Genomic DNA, 13,859 nt, shown 5'->3' with positions numbered 1-13,859 from the left:
CACAGACTGTAAGTACGTTTTTCATATTTAAAGGATTTGCCACTGATGATTCAAACGCGAGTTTTGAGCAGTGGAGAGTAGCGCTTATTGTTTGTCATTTCTCCGATCACAAATGCAGACATTTTTTTGTTTACGCAGCGCGATACAACCCCTTTAAAAAAAGGTGCCAGGAACAACCAAAAAGGGGGTTTCACGGCAATGCTATAGATGAACCTTTTTTGGCAGGTTAATGTCAGTACCCCCATCATCCACTACTATGCCCTTTTCATCCCGTGGAAACTGCCACTGGTGGTTCAAAGAGTTCCCACTTTCACAGTCCTTCTGATGAATGGTTGAGGCTGGGTACATAGGATCCTGTAAAAAAGAAAAAAAAACACACTTTCATTAGATTCTTAATTTTAAAAGTATGAATTTTAATTCTGCAAAAAAAAAAAGAAATGAAGAATTAGGTGTGAACCCATCAGGAACCCTTTTAGTCTCCAGCGCCACCATATTCCAGAATGGCAACCTACTTCTGGAGACTCCAGAAGTGCAAGGTGTCAGGTTCTTAGAGACTTTGCTACCACATCCTGAAATATGACCCCCCACTTAATAAGAATCATAGGCTTTTTTTTTTTTATGAATGGACAGATTGAGACTCTTGAAGGACCAGCACATCCTCTCGATTGAACTGGTGCTGGTCCCTTAGTTAAAGACCCCGTTAAATCAAAATTAAATTTTTTTGGGTGTTAGTATCAATATGTTAGTCTTAAGGTTATCTAGAAGGCAGTGTGCTCCAAACCAGTGACAGAATTCGGATTTAGAAGATATAAGCAAAGGTTGCACTTCGTCACTTCCGCCAAATTGGATCAACGTTTTTTTTGACGTCACCTCGCACTTCATCTTCTCATCAAATCTTCTGACCAATAAATGCTCTCTAGAATCCGAAGCGCCCGCCCCCTGCACTATAAATAGACGCTGAAGCTGCGGCTGAGATCGGTCACTTGTTCACAGTGTACGGCGAATGGGCAATGGGCAATGGGCAATGGGCACAATGTAGGCAATAGGGAAGGATTCAGACAGTGTAAATATGCTTTCGATTGGGGCAAATGAGGTCTGGTTTCACGTTGTGTCACGCAAACCGCTTGTTAGTAGTTCATTTCCTGTTCATTTTAAAACATGAAGGTAACATGCATCTGATATTATGGCTGCATTTTCATAAAAGCTGAGTTTTATAATGTTATTTGGTGTAACACATTTGCCAAATTTGATTGTTTAATTTTAAGTAATTATTTCGAGTAAGAAATAACTAAATCTGTAGTTAATACTGTAGAAAAACCACAGTTAAACCATGGTTACTACAAAAAAAAAAAAACATGGTTAATTTTCGTAAGGGGTGAAATGCTCCTTATGTGGGTGGATTAATCTATGTAGCAACAGTACAACATGTGGTTTATGACTGGAGATGGAAACCAGTGATCAAAAACACAGAGAATAATGATCAAAATAAAACCTTTTAACAGGTGGTTTGGTAAATTTCACTAATACAACAAATGAAGGCCATCTTGTTAGTTGTAAAGGCATCAAGACAACAACAGGGGGAAAAAATTAATCAAAATGACCAAAGACCATTTTTGTGCTTTCAAAATAATAATAACAACAACATTTCATCTACTGTGTGAAGCATAAAAAATACACAAACACCATTTTCAAGTACACAAAACATGAAATATCACATAAAATACTAAAGTACAGCAGACAACATCAGAACAAACCTGACTTAAAGAGAAGCAAAAAACATTTTTTTTTCACTCATGTAAAATCAGGCAGTTTATAATGCTATGGTATGTAAAGGTGATTTTCGGTAGCTCAAACAAAGACCACTGGGTCAGTTGTGTATCCATGTACGGGCCGGTACAACATTCTGAAGGAAACTAAACCAGAGAGGGAAAAAACACGTGTGCACAAAAGCATAATGGCATTACCACTGTAAGATATCGGGGTCTCTGTGCTTTTACTCTGAGTGATTGTTTCTGTTCTGCTCAACAGCTTTTCTACTACCAAAAAGCCATAGTGTTATTGCAAAGGAAAATTAGTTATATTTGATTAAAATGTCTTGAGTGTAATCTTTTAAAAATAATAATATGCTAACCTTCATTCCCTCGCTCAGTGTAGCTACAGCAAACCTTCACAAAAGCCATATCAGCGTTTACACACACCACAACCAATCAGAACATGAGACTACAGGCCTGCAGTGTCCTCACTCCTCATCCTATATGACTCAAAGAGCCAAATACATGCAGGATGAAGTAGATATGGATGGTCAAACCAACCTTTGTGAGTTCATTCGGCTCTTCATCTAGTATTGATTTTTTATTTTATTTCAAGCAAATGACCAACAGTGACATTATTCAGACTCTACAGGCATTTGACCAATGGGCTCACATAACAAATTGTCCCTAAAAACCTCCATTCCTACAAAATAAAAATAAGTTAAATGTTTTTCAGATGAAGAAAATTCATATTGTTCTTGTCATGACTCTTCGTTTTGCTTATATACAGTAAAGTGAGACAGTACAAGGGCACACATTAAACGTCTTTGAAATGTTACAGATGCATAAATTAACGAATCCCATCACAACTTCATCTACTGTGCTAAAAATAGGGTGCCTAGTGCGAATGGCTAAAACTTGGTTGCTTCCGTGTTTCAGCAAAAGTATTTAATCTAATGCTGAACCACTAGGACCGGTCGAGTTGGTTTTGAGATTTTCATAAGACTGAGGTCAAATCCATGCAGCTGATGACCCTCATACTTTGCGCCAACAGTCATAAGCAGCCCAGTTCTACTGATCACTGCTGCTCATCAATTCGAACTATTAAGGCTAAAGTTGTATTTTCAGTGAAGGAGAATTCAATATCTAAATACTATGTTCTTAGACACCATGTGCGTTAGATACTGTCAACAAAGCTGCCAGGAAACATCCCGGTTCGGCCATTTCTCTGTAATGTTCCTTTAAACCAGCCGTCCTCTCGTTTTCGGTGCACAAACACAATGTCCCCCTCCTTGAGTTCCAGCTCTGCTTCGCTTTGGGGAGGGTAGGACACCACCACACGGTACCTGGACGAATGGTAAAATGCCATGTTTAGAAGTCAGGAAATGTTTCTTCTCAAGTATGACGTCTGAATGTTGATTTGTGGGTGTTAAGGCCTGTTCACATCAAACACAATAACTATAACGATAAAGAGATAGTTTTAAAAATCATACTACATTTTTTGAACATGCTTTTATTGTACCTTTCACAAACAATTGGCCGGCCATCATGCTGCATGGAGAGGAGGGAGGAGCATGGCTGTCGTGGAGGCGGGGCGATTGGGGCAGTGTTGTCCTGGGAGCAGCTTCTGTGTGACACTGCATCTGTGTTTGATGAAGATGAGGATGCAGAGAGCTCAGGATCCATCGGACAGACCCCAGCACGGCCGTTGTGTCCTACTGCCACTACTGCTGCTGCTGAGCTGGATGGAGCCATTTCAGGTCCGACTGCCCGCTGGGGCATTTCCATGGCAATAGACTGCTCCGCCTCCAGTGTAGGGGAGGATGGGGGAGATGGGCGGAGCTTCTTTTTATTAGACAGCAGTTTCAGTAAGCCTTTCTTTTCTCTCTGAAATCACATGTTTGATTCTGTATAAATGAAGAGGTTAAATGCAAACAGTCTTTTCCACAAAACATGCAATGATCAGCACAGGATCTTTGAAGATTACCAGCTGTCAATGAAAATGTCATCAACGGAAATCAAATGACATATTTGAAATGTTTCCATCTAAAGTCTGTAACACACTACACAACTTTTGAAATCTGAACCTATTTAAAACACTAGGCACCGTACACTTGCTGACTTTCTAAAAAGTTACAGAGGAAAAACTGGGCATCATACACTAAACGACTGAGGATCAGACTTTCTGGTTGTTCCGAACACACAAACTTACACAGATACATGTGTGAGGTTGCTAGAACATGCATGACAGATGAAAACAATGTGTTTTATAATCAGCTCAAAATATCAAAAATGTTTAATATCCTCCAACTTGACAGAATCATAGTCTGAAGCTAAAACAAAAACTTAAAAAAAAATTGTTTTTAAATTTTCACACAAAAGAATTAAATGTAATAAATGATTTGCACACAGACAAAAACCTCTGCTGAATTTCATGTTTGTTAGTGATTGGCAACAGATGGCTTATGTCTGAAGCAACTCCCATGTTCGGGGAGGTGACAGTAGCCAATAATCGGAGTGAAATATTCACTGAGGCAAAGTCACATGAATTAAACTGTTCTATTCATAATAAATAACGAAAGGCAAAAAGTCAAAAATTAAACGATAATTAATAAATCAAAATAAAACTGTGGATGGAAACCCAGTCTAATGCCATGACACAATCATATTATTTGATTTAATATTTTTTGTACTTATTTTATTGTCCATGACTCGCTTTATTCATTTTACTCCATTTTCTTTATAGTATTTTCATTCATTCCTTCCTCTAGTATTATCTCTATCCAAAACAAAAAGAGATCATCAAGAGATCTGGTAAAAAAAGGGAGGTTTATAAAAGTGAACTCTGAAGATCTGTGCGTCAGCTACACCGTACATGTAAGAGTACTAAGAAATCTCCCAGAACTTCGAGCCAAAGTGAACAAGACTCAGGGTTGTGTCCTCTGAGTTTGCAGAATAGTCTGAATCATAGAAAAAAATGATGATTTCAGCTCTATATAACTATCCAGCTCAGCAAATGAGGTGAAACTTAGAGAATTTCTAATTGCCAAATGCCTTACCACAGCACATTCAGATAATACTGATGGGAGGGAAAAGTAAAAGAAACCATTAAAAAAAAAGCTGTAGAGAGACTCAGGAGGCCATGAGACCTACATTGTAAACGCTTTATTTCAACACCTTCAGTTCTCACCTTGCAGTCTTTATCCAGTCTACAAGCAACACCATGATTCGAGGCTGAACCGAGAGATTTTGTGCTGCCAGGGTTCACAGGAAGTGCTACCACAGGGACAGGTCTCATGGCATCACTGTCCAAAGAAGCAGCGCTAACATTAGGAGGGGTCAAGGAGGCGGCGGCACAGCCCATAGCCACACTGACCCTGGCTGAGGAGGATCCCGGGCTGGAGCTGAGGACAGGTGACGCCTGAAGAACCACAGCTGTGCTAGGAAGGTAGGACACAGGATTGTGGGATTGGATGGGCGTCACTGCTGCCGTAGGCCGGTCCTGACTATGACACACAGCTGGTGGGGAAAAAAGGTGGAATAAAAGAAAGATGATTTATTTGATGACAAATTTGAGTGCCCATGATAAAGATGTTTTTTTTTTTTAGACGTAGTTAAAAAGAAAAAAAAGCCAAGTTTTTAGAAATATACTATTTGTACTATATGGTTTTATTATATGAATTAAAAAAATGTCCCCAAAAAGTATCAATTTAGTGACAATTTAGTGCATGTAAGTGCATGATTATTAATTTTTTTAAGTATTGTTTGCTAAGAGATAATAAAAAAATATAAATAGTAAAAAATATCTCAAACTATTGAAGGTTTTCTTTTCAATAATTATTTTTTTAATGATGCTTTTCAGGAGAGTTGTAACTTTTCTTTTTACTTTTAAAATATTTAGCGTTATTCCTCAAATTAATTTTAATGCAGGAGTTAAAAACATTTGAAACAACTATTTAATTATATCACGAGCAAATAGGCCTGTTTTTTACAAAAATTCTGAGTGATGTTCGTTATTAAGTGTGTGTGTGCATGTAATTCTACCTGTCCTGACTGCACTGCGTGCCTGGTTAACGGTCATCTGTGACGTCACATGCATGAGCACTTTGGGGTGCTGTCCAGTGGGTATATGTGCGGCTGATACTACAGCAGCAGGAAGTGGGCAAGACAGGGTGGGATTTGGGCAGACTGGAAGGGGTTTGCTGGGGTCGACACTCCCCAGGGTGGCTCCAAGAGGAGCAGAGGAGGGGCTGACAATGGTGACGCCACGTCCAGCCTGGGAGCAAAGGGTCAGGGGAACTTTTGGCTGACTGCTGCCAGAAACAGTCCTGCAGTAAAACAGAGAAGTGTGAGGTTTAAGACTAAACCTAAACTGACATCCATCTAAACTGACACTGCTATTCCTGAATCTTTTGACATTGTAACACATTTTACAGCAAATCAACAGAAACATCTGTACATTTAACATCCAAAAGAACATTTTAAGTGCTTTATGTAGTTGTATTTCTTTTACATCACAGGTCTGATGAGAAAAAAACCTCCCGAAATTTAATAGGAATTGTAAGAGGAGCTGTAAGAAAGAGATTTTGAAGACAATTTTTGAATGAAAAATGCCTCATCATCCTGCCACAAGAGAGTGCTGAGTTTAAAGGAATGTCCCAAGTGCAAAAGAAACTTTATTGACAGCATTTGTGGCGAAATGCCCATTAGCAATATATATATATATATATATATATATATATGTTTTATGTAGTTGTATTTCTTTTACATCACAGGTCTGATGAGAAAAAAACCTCCCGAAATTTAATAGGAATTGTAAGAGGAGCTGTAAGAAAGAGATTTTGAAGACAATTTTTGAATGAAAAATGCCTCATCATCCTGCCACAAGAGAGTGCTGAGTTTAAAGGAATGTCCCAAGTGCAAAAGAAACTTTGCATTTGGCATTTGTGGCGAAATGCCCATTAGCAATATATATATATATATATATATATATATATATATTTATTTTTTTTTGACTAATCTCACATTTAACTTTTTTTTTCCAATTGGTAATCAACATTATGATTGATGAGTTCTGTCAATAAAGTGTAACTTTTATTGAACCTGCAACATTCCCTTAACAATTCCATGTGTGAACGTGACCAGCTCTGATTTATCTGCAAGTGGAGACTTTATGTGTGGTGTGCATGTGCCTGTAGGATATACTTCACTGGAAACACAGAGGACAATCTAATCTTTCCTTAGCTTACAGGGTGTATGAGTGATAACATGTACAAGTGTGTGTGTGTGTGTATCATACCTGTTGACAGCACTCATGTAGTTACCAGGGAACACTCCGATCTTGCCGGTGTGCATGGATGTTCCTTTAAACCAGCCATCCTGACAGCACTCCAGCACCAGAAACATCTCCCCCTTCCTTAATTCCAACTCATCTTCCTTTCGGGGCGTGTAGGGAAACATCGCCACGTACCTGAAAGAGAATCAAATTTCAAACATTAAAATAACACAAACAAACAAAAAGACACTCATTTAATTCTGTCAAGCACTATTAATTAAAAATTTGATTATTTATTAAATGATTAATTCATTCTTGTTTCATTTTTTATTTACTTTAAATACATTTTTAATGAAATAACAATTTGCATTTTTAATTGTTTTTTTTAATTATGTATCAATATTTAGAGTTTTAGTATTTATATTTAGAGAAATTGACTTAGATGCAGTACTGCTAATCAAACAGGGGTTGGCGTTGTTCCCACACGGCTATTCATCGTATTCATAACAAATCTACTCTCAACACTAAACTGTAAAATAATTTCTAAGGAAGGACACACAAAAAAAAAAAAGCATAAAGTCTTTAAAAACTTGAAAATGGGAATGTCATGAATAACGGCCATAAACATACTCCACCCAGAGCACTATGGGCGACTCCAACAGAAATCAGGTATGTTTAGGGCTGTGTTTAATTGATATGCAGACAAAAGGTGAAAGGTGAGAGGTCAGGGCTCAGGTTAAGTCCCCAGAGACAACCCTATTCCCCTTAGACATGACCTTTGACCCCTCACCTGTGTGCTCAGTTACGCTCGGCTGGCACTGGGTAACAGCAGAGAGGTAAGTCAGAGATGTAAGGACCCTCTCATACTCTTTCTAACAGTATGTATCTCTACAGTGAATTAAAGTTGCATATTTAAAGTGTGTCCATTTTATTTTATACTCACACTGTGGGTCTCTGACGGCCACTCTGGTCACCCGCAGCGGGTGACGGCCTCTGACCAGCATTCAAGGCGAGAGCGCCCACAGCTGAAGACACTGATTGAGGTGGAGGAGGTGGTGGAGGAGGAAGAGCATCCTGAAATAATCAAACACACATTTATTAATATTACAAATCCAACAAAATGATGTATGCATAAGAAACAATGCAATTAAAGTACATGATATCTTGAGACACTGCAGTTCTCATATCAGTCCATATTCATTGTTATTCTGATGTCCATTCACATATACGTAACTCGGATGGATGTGTAGCAGGAAATTATGTCAGAGACATCCCTACAAAGTTTGGACAATGCCATAAAACCATAATCCCACTGACTGTGACTTTCCAGCTTGTGCACTGGTTGCTAACGAGTGGGTACTTTGGCAGTGGCAGGTGTTGTGATTGGTGGATATCCAGCCTGGGCTACATGTCTGGCTGAAGACGGATAAATCGGTTCCATATGGACCAAGGCACACATCTGCAAACAGACTTTATGAGTCCAGTGGCACCACTGTGAAAACAACTCTCACGCTGTAAAGCTTGTTTTGTTGCTTCAAGTCACCTTTTTGTCTGTTCATTTCAAGTTCTCCTACAATGTTTTCTCTACTGATGCTCTTGTCGAATTTGTATTATTAATTAATTTGTCTTGTGTTTATTGCTTAATGTGGATTTACTGCAATTAGAAAAAGTAAACTTTTAAATCCTGTATACGAGATAAGAGAGGCAACTGATGCACACTAAGGCCACCATTACAAAAACAATGCTTTGAAAACAAAAGGAAAGAGTATCCGCACAGCACTGCATACACATCAATTTCAGAGAGCCATTAGTGTCCAGCCTGAGGACCACACAACTCCCTGAAATGGTGTGTGTGTGTGTGTGTGTATGTTTGCGTTGAAAGAGATGAAGGGCTATCAGATGACAAACTGTACTCGTTTAGCATTAGCATTTGAGTGTGTGTGCATGTGCATGTGAATGTTTATGAGAATGTTAGAGGGAGAGCGGACATTCTGCTTTGGTTATGTGACTTTGTGTGTTTGTGGTTTGATACACTACTATTCAAAATTTGGGGTCAGTAACATGTTTTTTAAAGAAATTAATACTTTCATTCAGCAAGGATGCTTTAAATTGATCAATAGTGACAGTAAAGATTTTTTTTTTACAAAAAACATTTTCACGTGACACTGGAAATGGACACTTTCATGGCTGCTGAAAATGTAGCTTTGCCATCACATGAATAAATTACATGTTAAAATACATATTAAAAAGGGAAAAAGTTATTTTTAATTGTGATAATATTCACCAATATATAAAGTTTTACTTTTTTTCATCAAATAAATGCGTCCTTTTTGAGGATAAGAGACTTCTTTTCAAAAACATCCAACATTTTTGAACATTGTGTACACAGATGCTCAAACTGAGGTAATATGCTTACCCAAGGAGTTCACGTTGCATTCACAATTGAGCACTCAGCTTTAATAATGTTTTGCTGTGCTTTAGAGGAGGTGATTAAAAAAAAAAAAAAGAAAAAAACTTCTTAAGAGAAAGTTTTTAGCTGACAGCATGCTGGGAATTACTGTGCTAGAATTCATTGTTATTGTCAGCACCAAAAAAACAACAAAAAAAAAACACCTTTGAGAAGTTGCTTCTATATTCATTTCCTTTAAATCATTGCCGCTACAGGCATCAAAACCGTCATTTAGTTACAAAAATCTACCGCCTCAAAATACGGACCAAAACATCGCATTTTTAAGACAATGCATTTAGTTAACTTAAGAAAATTATTAGATAAAAGTGTCAAGACTAGGGCTGCCACAATATAAGATTTTTATTACATCATTATTGTGGCAAAAAGAATTATTGCAATATCTACAAAAATTGTGTGTGTGTGTGGGGGATTCTTCTTTAACATTGTTTATTTTGTGTTTTCACACTCAAAAAATAAATAAATTAAAATAAAATAATGGTTATCGTCAATACCAGTATATCGTCAAGACCCCTGCATCCGGTGTTTCATTCTGCTTTTGAACACAAGAACACATCTTGTGTAAATGCTCATTAAGGAATTTGTCCTCTGAATGTGTCTGGTAGACATGAACCATTGTAATTATATAGGGCTAAAACTTGATTCATCCTGACCCAAGAAGGAGCTTAATGATTCTGTTCATTCACTGGTTATCAGTCAAATCAGAAATTCTCAAAATGGCCTGGCTGACATTTCACATAGTTCTGAGAAATAGCGTTGCGAGTGAGTACTGTTGTACAGACAGGGTGTTTATATATATATATATATATATATATATATACACACACACAGGTTAGAAGAATGTCATTTAAATAAACTGGACAGGATGATGAAGATTTTTGACATACTAAGTCAATTTAAGGACTTTGTCAGACTCACCACTGGAATAGAGGCATAGCTGGTTTCTGGAGGAAATGTGAAAACTGTCGCCGTGGTGACAGGACTGCTTGGTGGAGGAGTAACAATGAGTCCTGTTGTGCAAATGTGAACCTAAGAGAAGACAAATAAGAAGAAATGACAAGTTAATCAACCTTTCCTGAGCCATTCCCACTCCTATATCATCTGGCAAATGGAAGCACGTTATGAGACAGTGAAATTCTGCTTAAGGGATGACACAGAAAGGCATACAACCGAGAGAAATTTGGGCAGATAGCTATACACTTATGTGCACCCGATGACTTCTGTTTAGACAAATAAACTTTAATGGAACAAGACAACTTTAGAGCTACATGTCAACCTACATTTGTTGCTCATGCCTGAAATCAATTCAGCAAAAGGACAACATTGACGGCCTTAAAACGTCATGACCAATGAGAACTTGCCTTTGGTAAACTTAGTCAAGTGTCAAAATAACTTTTATTCTGGTCAGCTGGGAGTACATGAGTGAGCAAACTGATTATTGACTGGTTGGGTAACACTTTATTTTAGGGTGTCTTAACTAGTTGCTTATTAGCATGCATATTACTAGAATATTAACCATTTATTAGTACTAATTAAGCATATATTAATCCCTTATTCTACATTACCTTATTCTACATCCCTAATCCTACCCAATACATAAACTTAACAACTACCTTACTAACTATTAATAAGCAGCAAATTAGGAATTTATGAAAAGTCGTAGTTAACAGTGAATAAATGTTCCCTATTCTAAAGTGTTACCACTGGGTGCTATTGCTATTTACTTAACAGATGTTAAACAGCTGTTAAAATGGTTGGTGTCAGCCTTGCTAAGCATAAGCATAAGAGGAAAAAAAATCTTACCAACCCCAAACTTTTGATGGGTAGTGTAATCAACACAACTGAAAACTGAAATAGACCGTAAATTGCATTTCTTGTGTTAAATTGTTATAACAATACGTAAAAAACGCCTTAAAATCCCATCCCGTCTTTTTGAATGGTTCAATACTGACTCATAAGAGTCAACTGTCAGCAAAACAAATAATATACTTAATCATTTCATATAGCAGACTCTTAAAAGTGTGACATGAAATTGTGTTTCTCCCTGTCTGCTGTCTTTGGTCAGTGATCAATCACATGGCATGTTTCCGTAACCAAATACCCATAAAACAAAGATGGCACCCTTCAGGTTGCATCCCTCCACCTGTGCAACTGCCACAGAGTCTCTAGCTATTTTAGTTTTCCTTTATGACTAACAAGAGGTCATAAATCAGGAATAAAAGCTGGAGCTTTATGCCCAGACTTTGTCAGAAAACATTAATAGCACATGGACAGACCACCTAGAGCAGTCCTGCAGAGTTCAGCTCCAACCCTAATCAAACACACCTGAACAAGCTAATCAATGTCTTCAGGATTACTAAGGCTATAGGCAGGTGAGTTTTGTTTTCAGGGTTGGAGCTGAACTCTGGAGGACTGCGGCTCTCTAGAACCGAACTTGTCTACCCCTGACCTAGAGCAATCACGAGTGTGGGTGGTGTATCTTGTGTACGTTATATTAGGCCCTCAGATGTTGGGATCACAGGGCTTCGTACAGAAACCACAGAAATAAACACACACTTTCAGGATAAACCGAACCTCTGAGAGACACTACAAACAAGCCAGAATCAAACTGATTTGTAGGTTCAAAGGGATGTGCTGCAGAAATGTTCCGTGTTGTGACATTCAATATCTGGATCAGGTCCTGAGCGAATCATGTGCTCTTTTTGAGTGAAAACACTTCATCTGTGCTACAGCAAATCAGACACAAGAGTCTTCAGACAGACATTCCACAAAAAAAAGAATGAAAAACTCTGCACCTTACTTCTAATAGTATCTAGAGAGGAGCTCAAAATAGTCGTCATCAGAAAATAGACATGGACATAATTATACAGAAATGATAGCATCCGTAATTTACTTTTAAGTTCGATTCAATTTCTTGTTCTCTCCTTCTCTCTGTGCCTGAGGGAAATTCAACTCTTCTGCATATTGTATAACAGTCCTGGTGTAGCATTCGTCATTAATGACATTACTTTTTTCAATGCTTTTCACCTCAGGTCCAGATTTAGATCTGTACTTCTCACTTCATGACCGGAACTTCCCCAAGCCAATAAGCCCAAACAACAGGCTTAGTCTGCTAAATTCATTACCGGTAATGAAATGGGCATGAAAAAAGGCCAAACCATTTACAATCTGTAAGAACTGACATAGCTCTCCATGCTAAATAAAGAAAGAGGGACTGTTGTGTCTGCATATGCAAAGAGTACTAAGACACTTAAAGTTGCAATGATATTAAAATAGCGACAGATCTTTTTTTCCGCACTGTCACATATAACTGAGTGAAACAGATTATCGAAAAAGGAAAAAAAATGTAGATCAGGGACTTGGTTCTATCCATCCAGGAGGGACTTGATACTTGGTTTTATCTAACATTTCTATCCAAACGATTGAAGAACTTTGTCATACATCACCAGAGAGACATTTCACTGGAAGACTGAGTTATGTTTAAAAATTACAAGGTCAAAAAAAAAAAAAACATGGGTAAATTGTTCACAATAAGATCAAAAACTTATTTAGAAAATAGGATAAATTTTCACTTCATAACAACTTTAAGATACTTAAAACATGTGAAAATGTCATGGCAACTGCTATACATAAAAATATCAAATCAACAAATTATGCATTTCTCAGAACTAACTTTAGCAGAAAGTGTTTTTGTCTCTTTTGTGCCAAATGTTTAAACAGTATTTCTTCTCCATGAGCACGTTAACCTGGGAGCTAAAGCTGAATGTTTTCTCCACAGAAATCTCAAAAAGAGTAAGTGCTGGAGGTGTGTTGAAATACACATGAATCTGTCTGTGTGTGGGATGAGGGGGCAAGGATGCATGAAAGAGGCACGCGTGTGTGTGTGTGTGTGTGTGTGTGTGTGTGTGTGTGTGTGTCTTTGCAAGCAGCATATCTCCCTGCCACAGGCCCGTTCAGCTTCAGGGTACATCACCTCCTCTCAAGCACCCTACAGGTTTGATTGTACAAAATACTGAGTGAGTCAATGTGTGGGATATGAACAAACTGGAGGGCAAACAAACTCTCATAAATACTGTTATTCTTGTTGACACACCACTTCCTGCTGGTGAGAATGACATCAGCGGTTGCTGGATTGGATAAAATAAGCCAACAGCTGGATGATAATCACAGCTGCGTACAGGCCTCCATTTCCACAATGCTGAAATCATGCACATTTCCTTTGCCAAATACTTTTTTCATAGTAGCACCGTATTGTAATTCAACCCCTGAAATCTGCATATCAGGTATGTAGTATTTGTACAATTTTTCATGTTCAATTCATAACTGAAATGTGCAAAAAAAAAAAAAAAATTATTTGATCACTTCA

The 13,859-nt window shown here is 37.9% G+C and overlaps 1 protein-coding gene across 3 annotated transcripts in view; it reads right to left on the bottom strand.

Moving 5' to 3' along the window:
- Positions 1 to 1,653: 1,653 nt before the first annotated feature.
- The window catches only part of LOC107665389 (E3 ubiquitin-protein ligase SH3RF1), a 55,623-nt gene continuing 43,417 nt past the window's right edge, over positions 1,654 to 13,859 (bottom strand). For 2 of the 3 annotated variants that reach the window (XM_016456259.1, XM_016456260.1), the window contains exons 6-12: positions 10,412 to 10,522; positions 7,970 to 8,100; positions 7,051 to 7,221; positions 5,796 to 6,079; positions 4,942 to 5,270; positions 3,274 to 3,638; positions 1,654 to 3,097 (exon numbers count right to left, since the gene is read on the bottom strand). In XM_016456259.1, the coding sequence (XP_016311745.1) occupies positions 2,929 to 3,097; positions 3,274 to 3,638; positions 4,942 to 5,270; positions 5,796 to 6,079; positions 7,051 to 7,221; positions 7,970 to 8,100; positions 10,412 to 10,522 (1,560 nt within the window). In that variant the 3' untranslated portion in view covers positions 1,654 to 2,928. The remainder of the gene's footprint in view (positions 3,098 to 3,273; positions 3,639 to 4,941; positions 5,271 to 5,795; positions 6,080 to 7,050; positions 7,222 to 7,969; positions 8,101 to 10,411; positions 10,523 to 13,859) is intronic. The other variant, XM_016456261.1, reaches the window with a different exon arrangement.

Source organism: Sinocyclocheilus anshuiensis, unplaced genomic scaffold (assembly GCF_001515605.1).
Source record: "Sinocyclocheilus anshuiensis isolate Anshui unplaced genomic scaffold, SAMN03320099.WGS_v1.1 scaffold199, whole genome shotgun sequence".
Classification (NCBI taxonomy): domain Eukaryota; kingdom Metazoa; phylum Chordata; class Actinopteri; order Cypriniformes; family Cyprinidae; genus Sinocyclocheilus; species Sinocyclocheilus anshuiensis.
Note: the sequence above shows the minus strand (reverse complement) of the source record. Positions and strands in the feature narration are given on the sequence as shown.